Source organism: Solanum stenotomum, chromosome 2, assembly GCF_019186545.1.
Source record: "Solanum stenotomum isolate F172 chromosome 2, ASM1918654v1, whole genome shotgun sequence".
Taxonomy (NCBI): Eukaryota; Viridiplantae; Streptophyta; class Magnoliopsida; order Solanales; family Solanaceae; genus Solanum; species Solanum stenotomum.
The window spans coordinates 18508364-18529186 of record NC_064283.1 but is presented as its reverse complement, the minus strand read 5'-3'; the positions used below and the strand labels follow the sequence as shown (position 1 = coordinate 18529186).

Here is a 20823-nt window from a genome sequence, read left to right as displayed (position 1 = left end):
GAAGAAAAATGGTAAAAGTTCCTTTTATTGAAATGAATATGCAAAGACAGCATACTTTTGCTCATTGTGGCATTGTACAATACAATTGTGACTCATGAATCTCTCTGTTTCAGTGATCTTATCCGAATTATTGTCTTTAATAATACTAGAGCAGGAAATAAAAAACAAATACAATTTACATGGCTTTAAGGTTGAGCAAAGTTGGCACTGAGAGACTTTAAGGTTGTCTTTCACCATTCTTGCTAGCTTCATCAACAGGACCAGAATTTTCACTTACTGTTCCTATGCCAAAACTAAATCCCATACCCATACAAAATCACATTCCAATGCCACCATTTTATTACTATAATTGCCACCATATCCAGTACTGCCTTCTCCTTCATCATAACCAGAACCACCACCATTCTCATCATTAGTATTTCTACCTCGTCCTTGTCCGCCACCTCCTCCACCACCACCTCCACCACTACCTGATTTTGGTCTTAGCTAGTGCTTTGAGTATATCACGGTCAGCATCATAAAGCCTTATGTGTGTTATCTTCTGTAATTGCAAAAAAGCAACCAAGTCTGCAGGTGAAAGCAAATTGGAAACATCTGACCTATGTCCACTCCCACATATGGCTCATTTTTGTCTTGCTGCATTTTTATCTCTGCAACACATTAAGAACCATATTCATAAGAAAGAAAACACAAAACCAAGAAACCCCACAAAAAAAAAAGACGTTTTTTTTTTCCCAAGATTGTTTCAAATATGTTACCTAGTACAAAATTTGAACTTGATGTGGAGATGAAGTAGCAACAGAAGAGAACAAAGAAGAAAGGAGGGAACTTTTTAGTATTTGCCATTAAAGAGAAGCTTGAGGTTTTCTTGTGTCATCTTCTGTTTCAGGTTCAGGTAGGGATTGCGTTATCTTGGGAAATTTTTTTGCTGTTACTAATGAGAGGGGCAATTGACAAAAGGGATTTTGACTTGCAAGATCTAAATTTGAAGTAAGCTATAAGAAAAGAAACAAAAGCATATTAATAATTCTTGCAAGTAAAATGGACTTTAAGGTAGCTTTTGCTGCATTATTTTCGCAAATACTATGATCAACTAATGAGACTCAATATGAGGGAGTAATAAAAAGTTCTGCGAAGATAAAAAGATTGTAAATAAAAACAAGATTTTTACTGGAACACTAGGCTACTACTTGGAATTCAATTCTTTAGGATGCTTCTCAAATTCCAGAAACCTGACTTTGCACTTGTGTAATGACTGGAGTGACCCCATCAAAGTTTTCTTTAGAGAAAGGTGAAAAAAGTAAAAAAGGGGTAAAATAAAAACATGTGGAGGGAGAGGCATTGGCTGGCCGACACAAAAAAGAACTCTAAGACATACACAACAGCTTTTCTATTAAAGCTATTTCAGAAATAAAATACAGTGACCTTTATTTTTGGTACTTGAGTTTTCGATTTCTCAAGTTCAAGTATATGGCTTCTTAAGTTGCATGATCTTATCACAGCCAGATTACAAGAGAAGATTTCCTTTTCTCTCAGAACTATGTGGTTCCAAGTACATAGCTGAGAATCAAGCTCAAGCATTGCTCAAGTGAATTCATGAGTTCAACCTAGAGTCAAGTTGATAATGAATTGACCAAAACAGGACAAAAGAAAGCTAGGATGCTTTAAGGTCACTTGGATAAAAAGTCTTTAGAATCCTAATGCACAATTAAAAACAGTGATGCAACAGAAACTCAAGATTACAACTACAAAAAAAAAGGTTTCAATATATTTGCAGCAAAGCTATCTCGAGAAATTATCCTTTAGTTTGGGTCAAGCAAGCACCGGCAGTAGACACTGTTTAAGATGTTCTAAACTTATCAGTTGTATGTAGGAGAATCCCATTTTTTATTATTAATATGATGTACAGTTATTCATCTAATTAAGAGTCATACTATTCTTGTAGTAAGAAGTCTTATGATTGTCATGTTATGGCTCACCTTTTCAAGTCACATTTGCTAGCCCTATGTCAATTGCCATAGAGTCTATGTAAGTAATAGTTGTGCGCTTGTTGACAGGTGTAAAAGGCAGGAAGTGCACTTCTTGAGTCTTACCTCTAGCCTAGAAAATAAATATAAAAACTCAGGTGTTAGTCAGTCAATGCACTTCTCTGAACATGAAAGTTGCTAATGATTCCTACCAGAAATGACAGGATGAAATTGCCTCTAGCTCGGAATATGTATGAAATAAGTGAAAGTAGGATCCACAAGCGAAAATTAGGAAAGATAGAAGAAATGCAGCTAACTGGTAATACAACATTATTTTACAATTATACAGCACCAGAGGTGGACGTATCCATAAAGAAGCAATTAACTAAAACAGGACTTCTATCAGAAATTTTTAGCAACCCATGATATCTTTCATCAAATCTAACTCTTTCTACCACTAAAACTTTACACCAATCACAAAATTTCAACTAGGTTCACTTTTGAGCCCATCGTAATGGAAGTTCCAAAAAAGTAGTTACTAATACTTAATGGCATATGGGTAGATTTTATACACAAGGAATTTGAACAGTACAAGTCTAATAATATTAAGTTTTTCCACTAATTATGCAAACTGAAACCTATCAATCTATGAGGTAAAGTATAAGTTATTACTAAAAATGTGGTAAGATGAAGTCGTGTGTTACCTCTTATGGACATCCCTGAACATGTCAATCAATCTTAAGCAAACCAAAAAACAAGTCTCCTGAACAATCAGTTTGTCAACTCCAGAAGTGGCAACTTTTACTTTCATATCTTGACATATCATGAGGCATTCACAAGCTTTGTGCGTCGAGTTACGGGATCAACTTCTACTCGAAGCCCAAGTCTAGCAAGTTCTGGAACATCTACAGTTCCTTGAAGCTCCAAATCAGTAATAGCCCCTTGGTTTTCTGCATTCCCTTCCAATAGGTTTCGCACACACCAGATTCCCCACTCCCTTAAGAAAGGATTATCTTCATCTATAACACACTGTTGTAGCAGTAAAAGGATCCCATTTTTATCCCTAATCTCATCTTGGACGTACCTTCGCCTATAAGCACAATTCCCAATGATGGAAACAATATCTCTCCGGAAACCTTGGTATGGACAACACCTAAATGAAGAAGATATTATCCCCTCCGTTATCTGATCCTGCTTCATTGCTTTCCTAATTGTCGTTGGAGGTTCAAGATCCCGAAGCAAGTTCAAAAGAAATTCAATAAGCCCAGAGGAAACAAGTACGTCCACGACATCCTTTGAACTTTCTTCCTTAGAGCTTGTCATGTGATCAGAAGCGCAAATATCTCTCAAGATGGTGAGAGAGTATCCTAGAACATCAATAGGAGCAAACCCCACCGGAAGATCACTTTTCCCTCTTATTGAAAAGTCAACGACCACAAAAGCACTCTTCAATATCCCAAAGATACTTAGAGCAAAATCATGAGAAACAACAATATGCTCTATTTGGTCATTCACGATTTCTGAAAGTATACTCAACAGATAAGGCTGCTCAATAACAAATTGATCAGTTGCATGTGTAACAACACCATTGTTCTGAATGGAAGGAAATGAATGTAATTTGAAGAAAATTGATGAGATGTAAGAGCCCTCAATGCAAAGTTTTGAGAGTAACAACTTTAACCAAACTTCTTTAAGATCAACTGCAAAAGAGTATGAAAGCATAAGCTTACCATAATAATCAAATAACAAAAGTTTTGAATATATCAGAAGTTACAAAATTCACTGATCTTTACCAGCTGATGCAGTCCGCAAAATTTCTATCAGAATGGGAAACCCTTGTTCTGAACATAAATCTGTTAGCAGTCCATCCGTACCATCACAGCAAGTGTAAATGACCATACATAAAGGATCACATATTTCCCGGCTTCTAACTCTAGCAATCTTCAAGAACTTATGAGGAAACAATTGGTACCACACGTCACATTGACGTTCTCCCCCACCCACTGAGTAGTTTCCTAGAAGTTGCAGCCCAACTCGAATAATCATACAATCAGGATCAGGAGTAAGTCCTACAGATGTAATAACATCCACAACAATTTCAACTCCTCTTTGTTGAAGAAACTCATTCTGATTTCTTATTTCCCCAGCACACAGATTTCTAAGTACCTTAAGAGACGATAAAAGCAGCTGACGGTAAGAGTTAGATGACAGAGACTGGCAGAGATGGAGGACAGTGGTGACAACATTCTTGGACGACAGATCTAACCGTCCACCCTCCTCCTTGGCAAGTTCTATCAGCTTCTCGAATGCCGTTTCTAAAGAAGATGAGTTTGACACAAGTAATAATTCTTTGGCAACATTTTCCGGGATTGTAACCTCTGCTACAATTTTATCATCTACCGTAAGCTCCGGTATAACTTTATCATCCATTATCTAAAAAGGAATGCAGAAATTTGATCAAATAAATGATAAGGGTCAGTTCGCTAAAACAACATTTATTGCCTTCTGGTGGACTATAAACACTTGAAAAAGTGATGGAGAACTGCATATTGTATTGCATTTGTTGGGTTTCATTTTTTTTTCAGTTTTTTCGGTTTTCGGTTCTTGCATTTGTTGTACAGAATACCATTTCGGTTCGGTTTCACAATTCACACACTAACTAAAAGCGAAAATAAAAAAAATAAAAAACGGAAGAAGAAAATATAAATCAAGAAAACAAAAAATAATCATATATCATACCTGGACTGGTTGGCTGCTGCTGGTCGCGGCGGTCGGCGGGAGGTGCGGCGGCGCACTGCTGATTGCTGAAAAGTTGACAGTGATGACCTAATTTTTATTTTGTTGGCCTATAATACTTATTATTTAATACTCCCTCCGTCCCTTTTTAGTTGTCCACTTTAGAAATGGCACACAGATTAAGGCAACAATGATTAGCACAGTGAAGTTACAATTTTACCCTTATGACAACTTTTCACTTCAAAATTACAACCACTTATTTGAATTAAAGTGAAATAAATTGGAGGGAAACAACATACACTTTTACAATTTTCAAAAAGTGTAAATAAGGGTATAATAGGAAAAAAATTGTTGTCTTTTCTTGATTTGTCAAAATGGACAAGTAAATAGGGACATCCAAAAAAGGAAATATGGACAAGTAAAAAGGGACGGAGGGAGTATTAATAATTAATATAATATTAATATATATTATAATATAATATATTTCGGTTATACCGAAAAATACAAAATACATACCGAAAATCGAATTGAAATATCAAAAATGTGAAAACATATATTGAAAACCAAAATACCGAAAAAAATCGATTTTCACCATAAAAAAAAACTATTTGGAAATTTTACAAACAAACTTTCAAAAGAATTAAATACAAGGATAATATTGTCACGATCCAAAAAAGGACGTGATGGCACTCGTCTTATTCCACCAAAACAAGTCAACCTAAAACTCAACCCTTACAATAAAATGCGGAAATTTTTATAATCAACTCAGCAATACCCCAAAAATCTGGTTGTCACGTGTACAAGCCTCTAATGTGTTATAACAGCATTGAAGAAAAAACAAGTTCAATGACATTATTTCTAGAATAGAACAAGATCATAATTAAGGAGAAAGAAAGTCCGCTGAAATGAAAAACAACTACCTTACAAACCTCCATAAGAAGCCTCAGACAAGGAGAAGAGAAAATATCAAGAAAGTCCGGACTAGTAACCTACAAAAAAATGTAGTAGCAAGGGGTGAGTACCAACCACACGGTACTCAGCAAGTAAACTTCTAAACACAAACTAAGGGGATAGAATACGGGTACTCCTTACACCCCAACCGAACCTCCACAACTACAACCTACATAAAACCAACCCAAACTAACAGTTCACAATTTACAAGCACATATCTCAACAACAACATTCTAACAATCACATATTCTCAACAACAAGCTCCATATTCATCAATCAAAGTTCCACAAAAAGACACTTACAATATCAGCAACACACAAGATCAAGTTCATCAAATAGAGGTAATCAAATATCAAGTACTTCCAACCATCAATAAAACAGATACTCATCAAGAATGAAGTATGTCATGGGATGCAATGCAATATGACACCATGAAATGATATGCCTCAGAATACCAAGTACTCTCTCAACCGTATATACATGATACTCCTCGAAAATACATCGAGAGTTCATGACCCATGGGGGACTCACGAGGTCCATATACCGACACGGAGGATCTCCACGTGTCTGTGCGGACTATCTCCACGCACTATCATAAATCAAACAAATTTCGCACGGACGATCTCCACGTGCCCAAATTATAATCTTAACATCTCACCATCCCCAGCACGGACGATCTTCACGTGCCCAACTTATACTCAATCTCATGTCAATGCATGTGCAGAATATGATTTCAATAAAATGGATGATGCATCTCAATCAAATATCAATATGATATGTAGTCACCTTAGCTATCACCAGTATACGGGTTAAATAAAGAACACAATCACACATAATAAATCAAGTCAATATATAATATCAGTTAATGCCCATATGCTTTGGCATTCTCGGATTACAATCCGCATTCTATAGTAATAAACTTTCCCTTTATACACCGGTACTCGTACTAATGCCCATCACAAACAATTCTCAACACATCACACACAAAAGATTAATCACATTGCCTTTTATTATCCCTTTTTCATCTTTAGAATTAATTAATGTGGACAAGTCAACCCATCACCAAGTCTCATTACACCCAAACATATATTACAAGGAAATACACGAATTACATACACTTAACAAGGGTTTAGAAATTCACTTGCCTCAAATAGTGGAACAATCACTTTGGGACTTGAATTTTCCCTTTTGTTGGACTTCCAAATCAATACAATCTATTCAAATAGATAACCATAGTAAGATTTTGAAACTAACAACACCCATATTACTATAGGTCTAGCGTAGACCCAAAATCTCATACAAACCTAAAATCAAGTTCCTAAATTTTGATGTCCATTAACATGTTAATTCTCATGTTTTTTTCAAATTTCAAGGCTAGGGTTAAGTTTCAATATATCAAACCTTGAATCATAATGTAATAATCTTAAGAAAATTCTTAACGGAAATATGGATAATAAATTACCAAGATAATATGTTAATTCACCGTAACTACCAATTGGAAAACTGAAACCCTTTAGAACTAATCCACTCACACTTATTACCTATCTCCCAATTCACTATCTCATGATAATGCAAAGATAAACCCATAAATTAATTCTTTTGTCTCATAGGAACCTAACAAGAACTTCAACCTACGCGAACAACATACATATACAAGTAATAGCCATTCCTACTAACCAATCATAATCACCACAAGTGCTACTAGGTAATGATTACCAATTCACAATTTTCTTTTCATCAAACAGAAACCTTACCTCAATTATCCATGATGCCTTTTGGTAAATGTGTGCCCGCCGCAACAGTTTTCCTCTTTTCGTTCGTGCTTTGACTCTCAAAAATGCCAGCCTCATTTAACTCTAATTTACTCGTATATATGGGCCAAATGGTACTGAATATTCAATAACTCATGGACTTGGCCCATTAATTAGTAACTAAAATACTGATTTGAAATTATCCATTAATTAAATAATAATAATAGATACTCAGATACTTTAAAATTTCCAACCAACTTCACACGCTAATTATACATGATTCGGGTCAACTATCGAGAGGGGTAAAACGATAATTTTATATAAAGAAAAATCCAAAAATGACGTTTTGGGTCATTACAAATATAGGAAAAATTTAATTTACATTTCTTGATTTAGTAAGATGGACAACTAATACGAGACAATCAATTTTAATATAATGATCAACTAATATAAGACTAAGAAAGTAATAGAAAGTTCTCACAATATAATGATCAACTAATATTGGACAGGAACCGAGGAAATTGTAAAAAGTTTTGCAAAGATAAAAGATTGTCAATAAAATCCAGATTTTTACTTAACAGTACTAGGCTTCTTCTTGGAATTCTTTGGGATGCTTCTCAAATTTCAGGCTGGCTATCAGAAACCTGACTTTGCATTTGTATAATGACTGGAGAGACCCCATCAAAGTTTCTTCAGAGAAAAGGTGAAAAGAAGTTCTAAAAGGTGGAAAATGAAAACACATGAAGGGAGAGGCATTGGCTGACACAAAAAAGAACCCCAAGACAAATACACAACAACTTTTAAAAACTACGGGCCATAAAATTCAAAATAATTATATATTCATATCTCAATTCAAGTAATTCAAGAAACACTCATTCTCTCAAAAAAAAAAAAAGTTACAGCCCATACCTCCTTTCGTTAGATACAAAATCAGGATCATATACAGTATTGGTATCATTAAGATTGATAATTATACATTGTATAGGTATCATTAAGGTTTCTTGTTCAAAAATTGTTCATTAATCAATGATACTATAATAAAAAGGAGCTAATAGTACTATTGCTCCCTGTCATTGTAAGAACGAATTAAGTTGTGGCGTTCAATCTTTAGCTTGAATTGAACATTATCATATCATGTTATAACATATGTGTATGTTTGAAGTTTCAATCTGCTATATATGTGAGTCAATTTCGCGTACATTGGGGTTCAGTTACATACATCTAATGCCAGTTTAACGCTCCTTAGAATGATAGCTAGCTTTTCACTTGGCTCGAATCAAAGAATATCAGCTGAAATTTATTCATTGAGAGGTACAAACATTTACAGAGAACTCCACAACTTGAAGAATCAGTAACCAAAGAATACAGAATCGTTAACTTAGAACCAAGTGAATTTTCCATCAACAGGCACATAGGGGACCAAAATAATTCCTCCAGGCATTTTCCAAGAAAGTTAACTTGTAGGTATCTATGCACCCCTTATGCTTGAATGATCCGATAAATGAGAGAAGGATCGATTCATGTTGTTCATCGGAAGAGAGTCTGCGAATGCTTTAGTAAAGTATTCAGAGGCTTGTTTTGAGCTTTACACAACAAGTTCCTCACACCTGCAGTCACCTAATGAATAGTCCAATAATTCCAAAATCTAAAGTCAGAAAATGAACTAATACCATCATGCATATAGTAAAGAGTTAACGAAAAATCAACCTTTCCCAAACTTTGTCTTGCATAAGGAACAGTTCTTTGATATCCAATAGCACTTGTCGATGGAGGAGATTTCCGGCTTGTTTCTTCTCTGCATGGAAATTTCCCTCTGCTACTACTCCTTGTTGTTATTGAGGAAGGACTACTCTGCCACTTATCGATAGGAGAAGTTGGAATATTATGCTGATAAGAAACAAAAAAAAATAACCTCATAAGTTTTATTTTCTTGATCACATAAAAGGTCGTGTATTTAATTTGATCAATATGCATACATACCACTTGGCTTCTACTTCTTGTAGTAATGCTGGATGTGCCTTGACAGTTCCCAATTGACAAATCTGGTAGACTTGATTCCTAACAGTAGAAATGAATCGCGATTAAGCAAAATATAATCAAACTTGGAAATGGTTTTGCCACGATAAGATAAGTTACAAAACATACAAGAAATAGAACTGTTGCACAATGTTTTAGGACTTCCAAATTCATCCGAACATCGTCTAAGCTCCTGCCATTCACGTTAAACAATCCAAATTAGGATCCATTTTCATGATTTTTTTACCATAAAGTTCAAGCTTTTGAGTCTAACCTGTGTTTTTGCTCCCCGAGATCAAAGTAAGCTGCTAACGAAGCCATCTACAATAACGAATAATTTAAGAAGCAATAGTCAAAATTGAACTTTATATTGAGTGAAATGTACATGGTATACCTTCATGTTTCCAGCTCTTTTACCAAATTTCTCAGATAAAACACCTAAGGAATCGATAATTCCAACAGGCACAGGTGCAGGGCAACCAATTTCAGCGAAAGCTGCCTTAATACGAACACAATCGAATCTCTGTATGTTATGACCTGCCCAAATCCTACCATCCAAAATGTTGAAGATCTTTTGTGCAACTTGTTCAAATGAAGGTGCATCAGCAACTGCTTTTCGCGTAATACCATCGACTCTCCCTGACTTTAATCCAACAACTGACAAGTCCCCTGGCCTAATAAGGGTGCAGTAGCTCTCAAGTTCAACAAGCTTTCTTGAACAAACTACCATTGCACCAAACTCCAACACCCAAAATTTCTGTCCAGGTTTCGATGGAACGTTTGTTTCCAAGTCGAAAAACACAATCTCTGAGGACCTTTTGTTGATTGAAATGTTAGGAGTTGCCATTTTCTTTTCCTTTTAGGGGTTCAACAAGTTGTAAGATAGTTTGTTATTTGATGAAGTGATGGAAATGATGGTCCATTTGTGTTATATATATATGAAAAAAAATCAAAGAATGTAAAGATTGAAGAATATTCTTTCATGTGTATGAGAGACATTAATTGGTAGATTGTATTGTAAATCAAGTTAGACTATGTTTTGGTGTTTGTACAAAGTTGTCCTTAGCTTCTACTTGATGATATCCTTTTAAAGGGAATTCCAGTTAGATAGGTAACATTCCCTCTCCTACTCTCAATGGTATTGTCAACCTGATATTAGTTGGATAAATTGTCTTCGTTGTTACGTATTATTTCATAATGTATCGTATCGTATTGTTAATTTCACACTTGTTATTTTATTCTTAATGAGAAGTTTAATTTCATCATCACACAAATGTTATGGCATGTTTAAGATCATAAGTTTCAATAGTTTTATAGCCACACACAAATGTTACATCATGTTTTATATCACAAATTTCAAAAATCTTCATTTCTTTATTAACCTCTTCATCAGTTCAAACTATGTCACACAATTGAAACGCGGAAGAAGTAGTATAAAGAAAGTACAACTTTATAAAAGTAGTCCTAAAAAGTTAAAAATATTAGTTAGGCTAAATAAGTTTTAACTCGAGAAAGTACAACTTTACATTGGACTCAAGATGAACATAATAAGAATAGAAAGATTACACGTTTTGAATAGTAATATAAAAAAAACATGCAATTACTATTGCCTTTTTGGTGGTTTAAAAATATTAAAATACGTTTTTATTTTATTTTATTAATTAATGAGAAATTGAAACAAAAGGAAGTCCAACAAGATAAGTAATTCCCTGTTCCCTTACGTTAGTTAACAGAAAAAGTTGGCAACACATGCTCACAAGTCACATGGTACCATATTATCACACGTTAACTCTTTTTTGATCCGTTAAATTATGTCTAAATTTTTCATAATTCATAAAACTACTTCCTTTAACGAAATATGAGATATAATAAATAAATTCATCAAAATATGAAATACAATAAATTAGATCTATCAAATGAGATGTTGTCAATTGAACTTCCTTGTCACACCACCAAGGTTGTGGGATTGAATAGGATTTGTCAATTCTTAAAGAAAGGTCTCAAGTTCGAGTCTTCTGAATTAAAAAAAACTAGTAAATAGAGGTGGAGTCAAAAAACACTTTTCATATAGTTTTTGAATAGCTAACATTTTAATTTAAATAATCAAATTAATGTAATCTAATTTAGCTTTGAAAATTAGTCAATTTGACTTTCGAAAAGCACAACGTAACAACTACAAAGGAACAAAGGGAGTACTATATATATAGAAAGAGAATTGTTCTCGAAGTTAGTGGGTGCACATGACCCCGGCCTCACCACGTCAGTACGCCTCTGCTGGTAAGGAACCTTCGGACATATTTTCCAATTACTTACAAAGGGCATAGTTAAGTACAAATTAATAGTTGAGGGGTAAAATTGTGACTAATTCTACATCACTAACTCGTAATTTTAGAGATAAATGTCACTCAATTATTTTCATTTTCAATCATCAGCCAAGAAATTGCACACAAATTTAACAATTTCAGTGTACATATAATGAGAGAACATGGAGGGTTGGGTCAGACTACACATTATTTATGCATGTTTGGTTGTAGCAGAACCCAAATAAGCAAACATTACTGATGCATGTTTTACACTGGAACAGGAGGTTTGAGAGTAATCAATGCTTTCTTGATTCTCTCCACAGCTGCCTGCAAGGTCGAAAGCGATGCTGCATAGGAGATACGGACACATGTGTCATCCCCAAATGCATCCCCGGGGACAAGCGCAACCTGTTTAAGGTAAGAGTGAGGCACATGCATTAGGGAATGGAGAAAAGAAATGAGTGGCAAGGAGCTAGAACCTTTTGAGAATGAATTCATAAAAAGTAAAAAGAAGAGGGGAGGGGGGGAGTAGCAGGTAAAGTTGCTGCCATGTGACCAGGAGAACACGGGTTCAAGCGTTGAAAACAGCCTCTTGCAAAAATGCAAGGTAAGGCTGCATGCATACAATAGGCCCTCATGGTCAGGCGCTTCCCCGGACCCTGTGCATAGCGGTAGCTTTTAGTGCACTGGGCAGCCCCCCTTTATTCAAAAAAGTAGAAAGAATATCTCTCTAGCGAGAATCGAATCTGCAACAATGGGCTAAACATTAAGACCTTCAGCTGCTGAGCTAAAGTTCATATTATGTTAAGGGGATTCAAAACTTAATATCTATACACTCATAAATGAATTGACCTTATATACACAGTGTAACTTTCTAACGATGAACCCATAGTTTTTTTTTTTTTTTTGATAAAGCAAACAACGATGAACCCATAGTTCCGCCCCTAGCAAGGACCTAATGCACAGCTGTCAGATTTTTCTAGAATTGTCTTTCTGGATTTTGACCAGATTATATTTGCCTAACAATCGAGAATGACATAGTTAAGATGGAAAGCTTTTCTGCAGAATCCACAAGTTAGATGCTCAAGTAGATAACGCTCACATGGTCAGTATTAAGAGTTGTTTGAAAGCTGCAGTATCCATATTTTCTGAATAAAGGTCAAGAGACTGTATCCTTGAAATTATTTTTAGTGCAAGCAACTTTGGTCCTTTAGGTAACTAAACATCCTGCACATCTGTCATTTTGTAATTATGCTTATTAAAGTTCAAAAAATGAAGAATCTTACTTGAGATTTATCCAGTAAATATCGGCAAAGAGATTCTGAGTTGTTGACGGTGCCAAATCCATCAACCTCTACTCCGTAATAAGAGCTTAAATCAATAAATAAATAAAATGCTCCCTGCAAAAGAAAACAGGAAGTTTGGGCTCAATTTATCAGGGTAAGAGTGCAAAAAGGAAATAAGTGAGCAGAGTCTACAACTACTCGATGCACATAATCCTGTTTCTCTACTTTTCAAGTCCTCCATCAAGAAACTTTACTATTAAGTACACTCATATTTCATACAACTGGACTGTTACCCGAGGCTCTGAAATTTTGACACCATCAATTTCCCCAAAGCTCTTGACAAGGAAATCTCGCCGCTCACGAAATGCTTTTAACATAGTTGCAACTGCTTCTCCACCAGCATAGCCCAGTCCCAGAGCAGCCACACCTGCCTTTTGGGAGATGCTACTTGCACCTGATGTGAACTGCAACAGCAGAGAAATAGATTTAAAAGTGAACTCTCACATAGGAGGAAATAGACACTGGATAATATGAAGACTGTTATTTAGACAGTGAACACGTCTTTTACTATTTTCCATGGGTCTATAGTGAATAGGTTAAAATTCTGCCCAAATAAAAGACCACATTCAATGAAAGTACTTCAATGGCCACATTAAACACACCCCAATACATATGGTCGGATGAAAACTGGTTTTGTCAATCTTGTTAAACAAAATCCAATAATGAAACTCAGTTTCCAGACCAGTTAACTTGTTAATAAGAGTTCCGAAGGAAAAATACCACATTCATTTAAGTCGATAAACTTATTAAGAACAAAAGATATTACCTGGCTCTGTAACTTATTACATGCAGAAATAAAGTGTTTAGGACCAGCAATATAGCCAAGTCTCCAACCAGTCATTGCAAAGGCCTACAAGAATGCATATATTATAAGGCACACCTCCAGATATATATTCCAATATATGTAAAAGAAATAGTCATTGCCAAGGAAGAACTAAGGAATTATAATTTTCATACAATAAGAGCTGCATTACCTTAGAGAAACCATTTACAGTGAGAGTCCTATCCCACATACCAGGCAAAGATGCAAAGCTGGTATGAGTTGCTGGTGCATAAATAATGTGTTCGTAAATTTCATCTGATATAACCTGCAGACCAGAAAGCATTTTTTGTGGGGCGGGAAGGGGTTAGTTCAGATTCAAAGAACAGATTGGGATCATATTCAGGACGAGTTAGATATGATGAACCTACAAGAAGCCTCGGATGCCTAGCCACAATCTCAGCAATCTCCTCAAGCAATTTCCGAGGGTAAACAGACCCTGTTGGGTTGGATGGAGAACAAAGAATCAGAACTCTTGACTTTGCAGTCAGTTTAGATTCAAGAAGCTTTGGATCTAATAGAAAATCTTCAGATATGCTGGTCGGAAGAATCACAGGCGTTGCATCTGCCATCCTTGCCATTTCAGGGTAACTCACCCAATAGGGAGCTGGAATAAGAACCTGTGCCGTGTATGTGGGTTAATAAGCCAACAAACTTCTGAAGTACTTATATCTCAGAGCTAACAAACAATCTTCAGTACATAAACTGTCACTATGGCAATACTAATTGAGTGATTTCTATTGTAAAATTCCACTGCTTAACATCCATATTCGAGGAGGAAAAACTAAAGAGTATCAAACCTTATTCCCTGCATCTGATACTTTAAGATAGAGAGAAGACAAACGGTAGATACTTCACCAAAATGAAAATTCTCTTTTCAGGGGGAAGGGGAGGAATGCAGAAAACTGATTTAAGTAATGGTACTATAACATTATATTTCCCGTCACAATTTTTTTTTGATGACAAGGGAAACCCGCAGCCGCTACCCTTTGGGTGCGCACAGGGTAAAACCCCCGCTCCTATGCAATAGCTCGCAAACCACATAGGAGAGGTAACCCGCACTAGGCAAACCTGGTGCGACAAGCTCGACCCAGAAGGCAAACCCCTTGCTTTCGCTGGCAAGGGGTTTCAAACTTGAGACCTCCAACATGGAAGTCCCAAGCTCAAACCACTAGGCCACCCCGAAGGGTGTATATTTCCCGTCACAATTAAACCAGCTATAGTATTTTTCTACCAAGAGATTAAACAATAGAGAAAAGGTGAAATATGCTGGCACTTCCTTTAGTGAAAAACAAAATAACTCTTTTGAGTTAAAATTTTGTATCCAAACAATGAGTGCAGCAATCAAAAGAAAAAGAGGCGTTTAAAATATCAAACAGTTATCAACTTTTTAAGTCATTCACCACCAAAGTGAAATTGTGGGAAGACCCGTTATAACAAAAAAATTATAAAGAAGACATGTTATAATAATTCAACATGGAAATGACAATTATGTGGAAAGTTAATAAACCTTGGATGTGTAGAGTTACCTCATCCCCTGGAGAACAAACTGCAAGCACTGCCTGAACACTACTTTGTTTTGCCCCATTGCTTACCACAATCTGATCAGGAGTGTATGATAGCCCGTTCTCCTCTACATCAAGAAATTAGATCAGAAAAGTAAATAGAAACAAAAAACTGTGTAATGAACATAAACTAGAGAAATTAGTACCTTTTAATTTCTGACAAATAGCCGATCGAAGTTCCATTGTACCTGCATTTGGTGTATACCTGGTATGACCTTCACGAATTGCATTTATGCCAGCCTGAATAAGTGAGACTAATTTAGTAAATAGAGAAAAGAGTAGAACATTGATTTCCTCAGAATAGGTACAGATCAGGTTACGTGATTACGAAATATTACCTCTGCAATTGGGGCTGGAGTATCAAAATCAGGTTCACCAGCTGCTAACCTAATAACAGGTACACCAGCTTGCACGAGGGCAGTTGCCTGATCAGTTATAGCAACCGTTTTTGAAGGCTTTACTGAATTTACCCTGGGGCTGAGAGAGAGATCAACCTCAACTCTGTCCATGTTCTGTGCTGTGACAACTGAACCTGTTCCACGTGAGTATAGCTGTCTCTTTGACCCTGAAGATCTGCCAGACATATATAAACAAATATTCTGATTCAGCAAAAACATATAGGAGGAGTATTTTTTTACAGAATGCTTACAATGGTTCAATGACACATCCTTATTTCATGTTATTAGAGAACAGCAAATATAGGAAAGTCCATGTTTTTATGTCTTTGTCAGAGAGAGGATAAAAACAGTGAAAAGATTTCTCCTCAAGCTCGTGTTACCTTTCTATAAAAATGATATCTCTTCAAGCTCTCTTTCTTTCCTTTTCCCCTTTCTTTTCTTGACTGGTAATAATAAGTTCAAATAATAAAAGTAGCAAATCGCATTTACATGTTCATTCACACATTTCAATATCACAACTTTTCTCACTTACGGTTAAAAGGTTAACCTTCTTGGGATGGCCTAGAATGAAAATCAGGTAATACACCAAAATTGACAGGGAGACGCTATCTTTGCAATTGGAAACATTTTATAAGCAGAACCAGGGTAGCTAAAGATTGAATGTCAAAAAAAAATAAAAAATAACACAATAGATTAGAAAAACAATAGTGAGAGAACAAAAGGAAAAGAGAAGGCTTGTTGTCCCCAATAAATAAGAAGAAATATTACACATACGTCACCATCATTAAATAATGGTTAATTGGTTATACTTGCAATTCTTTATCAAAAAATAATCATACTTAACATCTTTACCAAAAAAGGATTATACTTAAGGTTCTTTATCAGAAAATGATTATGCTTAAGATTCTTTATCAAAAAATGATTATGCTAAGATTCTTTATCAAAATATGATTGTACTTAAGATTCTAGCAGTGGCTCTCTCTGTAGCATTATCTTCTTTCTTAGCCACTAACTATTAATTAGAAAACTAATAACAGTGATGACATTAATTAGTTTTGTGGCCCAAGGTTTCATAGAGTGTCAATTACTATAAGAGTTTTTGACCAAAATCATCCCTATTATTTCACCCTAGCCTCCATTACATCCTTATGCTATCCTACTTAACCAGCAACATCCTTTAAGTTTACCAAACTTCACCAAAATCATCCTTCTGTTAACTTTTCCTTCCTTTTCTAACAAACTTTCTTTTGTCATGTGGACCTCATACTTTTTTTCCCTTATTAATTTCATACAACCTAGCTCTTTAAAGAGCAGAAACAATTAACGGTGATCGACATAAAAATCAATAACAATATAAAATTTTCTTCTCCGATTTTTTTCACTCTTAGCATTTTCTCTCCACCAAGACTAATTCCTCAATGCTACAACTCTGCAGCAAATGCTGGAGTGCTGCACGAATCTTTTTAAGTACCCTCCTAGTTTAGTTTTCATGATCATCCATTCTCTTTTCTTTTCATACACTACGGATAGTTCTACCTCCAGCGACAGATCTTTAAACAACGTGGGAATAGATCCTCTAGAAGGAGAACCAGCTTAATTACTTGTGAATCCGGTGATACACATTTCTTCCCAGAAAAGTCAAGACGATACATAGACTCCAACACCGAAGCAATTGATGTCATTTTGGGGATTGAACACTCTTTTGAAAAGAGATGAATACAAGATTAAAACTTTTAAAACCCCAGTATGATATCTACAAGTGCAAAGTATACAAGTAGCTATCAGGAGTCATAAGAAACTAGGCTATTCTTGTGTATCGGGATTCTGCTATCTCATCTATCTTTCTGGTGTATTTCTCTTCTCAACTCCTCTTTATTTCATTCAAACTTTGTTTTAGTGTTTCATTGCTATTAGTGGCTTGTAATTCTGTTTAGTTAAAGCGAATATAATCAGTTAGTTTATTGATTTGTCTGGGTTATTACACATTGACTCCAACTCCGAAGCAATTGACGTCATTTTGGGGATTGAACACACTTTTAAAAAGTATATGAATACAAAATTAAAATTTTTCAACCAACCCCAGTATGATATCTACATGTTCAAAGTATATAACCTTCTAACTGTGACTTCCTATCCCCTTCCTCCTCCCTAAAGATCGAACCTCTACTGCATAAAAATCGAAACTTTCACCTTCCTAAGCATTTTCTCAAGTCCAGAAAACATACTATCAATAAGATTCCTCTAACTAAACAAAAACTAAATCCACCAACTTTAATATTTTGTTAACAATTCAAAATTCTTTGAGGTAATTACAATTAACAACCAAGAAAACAACAAGGTAAGGGATTAAATTACCTGAGAGGGAGACCTTGGAGGGTAGAAGAGAAGGAGATTGATCTGGGGTTGAGTGAATCTGAATGAAGTCTAGAAATGGTGGGTCTTGAACCAATTCTTGATGAACCCAGTAGAGAAGAAGATGAAGCAGCAGTCATTTGGTGGGTTCTATAAGCAATTTCAAAGTTGGGTTTTCAAGTGGATGATGAAACTTCATTTGGGCGATGGAATAAATATTTTTATATAGAGAAATGGGAGTGGGTTGGTAAAATTAGAGGAAGAAGCCTAATTGTTGTTGGAGGCTGATTTGCTCTTTTTGGTTGGTGAAGTTGTTTCTTTTTTCTTTTCTTGTACTTATTACTTTTTTTTTTTTTGTTTTAGAATAAATCTATCATGATGCTCTTCTTCTTCTTTTTTAAGAAATTTTTTATAAGCCAAAGTTGATTTTATTTTTATATAGAGAAATGGAAGAGGGTTGGTAAGATTATTAGAAGAAGAAGCCTAATTGTTGTTGGAGGCTGCTTTGCTCTTCTTGGTTGGTGAAGTAGTTGTTTTTTTTCTTTTCTTATTTGCTTTGTTTTTTTTTACATGTATGGTTAGTTTAAATATAATAGTTATTTTAATAATTTTTTAAATTTTATTATATAGTATCGTTTAAATTTATTATTAGGTAACGATAAAAAGACTCATTTTATGTAACGATCGATTGGGTGTGATCGCGTTGTTACATTAATATTTTCTTCTCATTTTGTATTTAATTACTATTGTTTAATAATTATTTCATCTTTTACTTTACATTTTCATAGCAGATCTATCTCGTACCCTACTTTTCTTAGCTTTATCATTCAAATTATAAATGTGTGACATTATATAACAACAAAGAACGATACAATTTATCCAAACACTATATTTATTAAACACTATAGTAATAATACAACATAATACGATACATTATAAAACAATACATAATTAGCTAGGACAACAAGTGTGCTTGAGTTGTGTACTTGTGTGCTTGTAAGTCAAGGATATGGGGAACCATTCTAGTACTTTCTTTGTTTTAATTTGTTTGTTTTACTCTTCTTTTTTTTATATATTTTACGTAGTTAAAAATTATTTGAAAAGTAGTACAAATCATAATTAACAACATAAAATGTTCGATTATATATATTTAAAAATTACGTTAAAAATACTATAAATCGGAATAATTAACAGCTTCAAATGTTTTTAAAATATCTCAAAAATTTGGTTGACTCTCGCAATTCTACCAATGCTACGTAAACTGAGATAAGAGAAAAAATAAATATTATTTGAAAACTACATAAAGAGTACTATAAATCACAATAATTAACAATTTAAAAACGTATAAAAAAAATTGATTGGATCTCTAAATTTCATTTGTGCCACGTAAACTGAAACAAGAGAGTAACACATATTATTTAAAAATGACGTAAATATTATTACAATCAATAACTTCAAAAAATATATAAAAAGTTTAATCGACTCTCCAAATTTCATAGGTATCGCACAAATTGGCACTTTAATCTATTCAATAATTTATTTTTAGCCTTGAAAACAAATTTTGTTAAAAGGACAATACCAAATTCAAAATTCATTGTCAGTTGATACAGTACTCAAATACTAATTTGTTCTTTGTAATTATAAAAAAATTTAAGTTTCAGCAACCAAAACCATACTTAATCAATCGGCGTTAGTTGTAGACAACTAGATTTGGAAGTGTGATTTCCAAAATATTTGCTTTGTATATTCAATAGTCAAATCTAGAGCTCTAATGTATCATTAATTAGTAGTAGTATTTTAAATTATTTGAAATTAGTACATTATATTTTTCTTCTTTCTTTTTTCTTGATATACACGTAGGTTAGAGGTTAGCATATTTTTATTTATTTATTATTTACCAAAAAATATTCTCAAAATTAGTACATTTTTATCTTTATTTAGTAACATTTTCAATTGAAGATATGCAGAATCTTCAAATCTTACAAGTAGTAGTTAAAAATAGATATATATTTGTTTGGAATTTATATTGTTTTGTCTAATTATTTGTTCTCATTTAAATTGAACATCATCTTAAAACGATATCTTCAAAAAGTATACATAAGTAACTCTTAGAAATAGAAAAAAGCACGGTCACCATCATCATCAATTACTTTTGTGGTTTATTGTAAGTTGAACTAACTTGAAATTTTGGGTGAATGAATCAAGTAAAATTCAATATTACAATTTTTTTTTATAACTAAATCAACTTTGCTAAAGAATTTGACTATGTACAGTTTAACTTTTAAAACGACATAATATATCAATACAAAGATTCTGAACATCATCACTCTAATAAGTACTATTATAAGTGTATCAATAGAAATCTTACATTATAAATTTTAATAACCAAAATAAAATCGAATTGCATCTCTTCTTTTTTAAAAAGAATGATAATCTCAAAAAACCCTCATCTCTTTCACTCCTAAACCTCTCTTAGGCCCACCCATCCCCGACCCACCCCCGATCGGCGCCCACCCCATCCATTACGACCGGCGCTGCCTCAATCAGCAACAGCAGGAGGTCGCGCCACCTTCCCCGACCGGCGCGCCCCGCGCCTCGATTAGCAGCAGCGCAGAGGC

General features: G+C 34.5%; 3 protein-coding genes across 6 annotated transcripts; all 3 read right to left on the bottom strand.

Moving 5' to 3' along the window:
- Window positions 1-15: 15 nt before the first annotated feature.
- On the bottom strand, window positions 16-4793 carry LOC125855224 (uncharacterized). 4 transcript variants are annotated; one of them, XM_049534919.1, is made up of 6 exons: window positions 4707-4793; window positions 3761-4400; window positions 2672-3667; window positions 1980-2100; window positions 759-995; window positions 16-650 (listed from the first exon to the last, which is right to left on the bottom strand). In XM_049534919.1, exons 2-3 carry the CDS (start codon window positions 4395-4397, stop codon window positions 2790-2792), a joined length of 1515 nt encoding a protein of 504 aa, XP_049390876.1. In that variant the 5' UTR covers window positions 4398-4400; window positions 4707-4793; the 3' UTR covers window positions 16-650; window positions 759-995; window positions 1980-2100; window positions 2672-2789. The 4 variants fall into 4 exon arrangements, with proteins under 4 accessions (XP_049390876.1, XP_049390878.1, XP_049390879.1 ...); XM_049534921.1 differs by lacking the exon at window positions 759-995; XM_049534922.1 differs by lacking the exon at window positions 1980-2100.
- Window positions 4794-8671: 3878 nt separating this feature from the next.
- On the bottom strand, window positions 8672-10308 carry LOC125855235 (protein NEN4). The gene is made up of 6 exons (XM_049534938.1): window positions 9816-10308; window positions 9696-9742; window positions 9551-9614; window positions 9386-9463; window positions 9113-9292; window positions 8672-9022 (listed from the first exon to the last, which is right to left on the bottom strand). Exons 1-6 carry the CDS (start codon window positions 10266-10268, stop codon window positions 8933-8935), a joined length of 912 nt encoding a protein of 303 aa, XP_049390895.1. The 5' UTR covers window positions 10269-10308; the 3' UTR covers window positions 8672-8932.
- A 1514-nt stretch (window positions 10309-11822) lies between these two features.
- LOC125855225 (bifunctional aspartate aminotransferase and glutamate/aspartate-prephenate aminotransferase) lies at window positions 11823-18462 on the bottom strand. Its single transcript, XM_049534923.1, has 10 exons — window positions 18209-18462; window positions 15794-16028; window positions 15602-15695; window positions 15420-15523; window positions 14262-14510; window positions 14045-14158; window positions 13837-13920; window positions 13304-13474; window positions 13011-13124; window positions 11823-12132 (listed from the first exon to the last, which is right to left on the bottom strand). The coding sequence occupies exons 1-10, from the start codon at window positions 18343-18345 to the stop codon at window positions 11992-11994; spliced, it is 1443 nt and encodes a 480-aa protein (XP_049390880.1). The 5' UTR covers window positions 18346-18462; the 3' UTR covers window positions 11823-11991.
- Window positions 18463-20823: the final 2361 nt, after the last annotated feature.

Coding starts and splice junctions, on each gene's coding strand:
- LOC125855224 (XM_049534919.1), bottom strand. CDS start 4,397: ATGGATGATAAAGTTATACCGGAGCTTACGGTAGATGATAAAATTGTA. Junction 3,668..3,760: donor TTTGCGGACTGCATCAGCTG/GTAAAGATCAGT, acceptor ACTCTTTTGCAG/TTGATCTTAAAGAAGTTTGG.
- LOC125855235 (XM_049534938.1), bottom strand. CDS start 10,268: ATGGCAACTCCTAACATTTCAATCAACAAAAGGTCCTCAGAGATTGTG. Junction 9,615..9,695: donor CTCGGGGAGCAAAAACACAG/GTTAGACTCAAA, acceptor CGTGAATGGCAG/GAGCTTAGACGATGTTCGGA. Junction 9,293..9,385: donor CAAGAAGTAGAAGCCAAGTG/GTATGTATGCAT, acceptor GTTTCTTATCAG/CATAATATTCCAACTTCTCC.
- LOC125855225 (XM_049534923.1), bottom strand. CDS start 18,345: ATGACTGCTGCTTCATCTTCTTCTCTACTGGGTTCATCAAGAATTGGT. Junction 13,921..14,044: donor CTGTAAATGGTTTCTCTAAG/GTAATGCAGCTC, acceptor GCATTCTTGTAG/GCCTTTGCAATGACTGGTTG. Junction 12,133..13,010: donor ATTTACTGGATAAATCTCAA/GTAAGATTCTTC, acceptor TACCTTAAACAG/GTTGCGCTTGTCCCCGGGGA.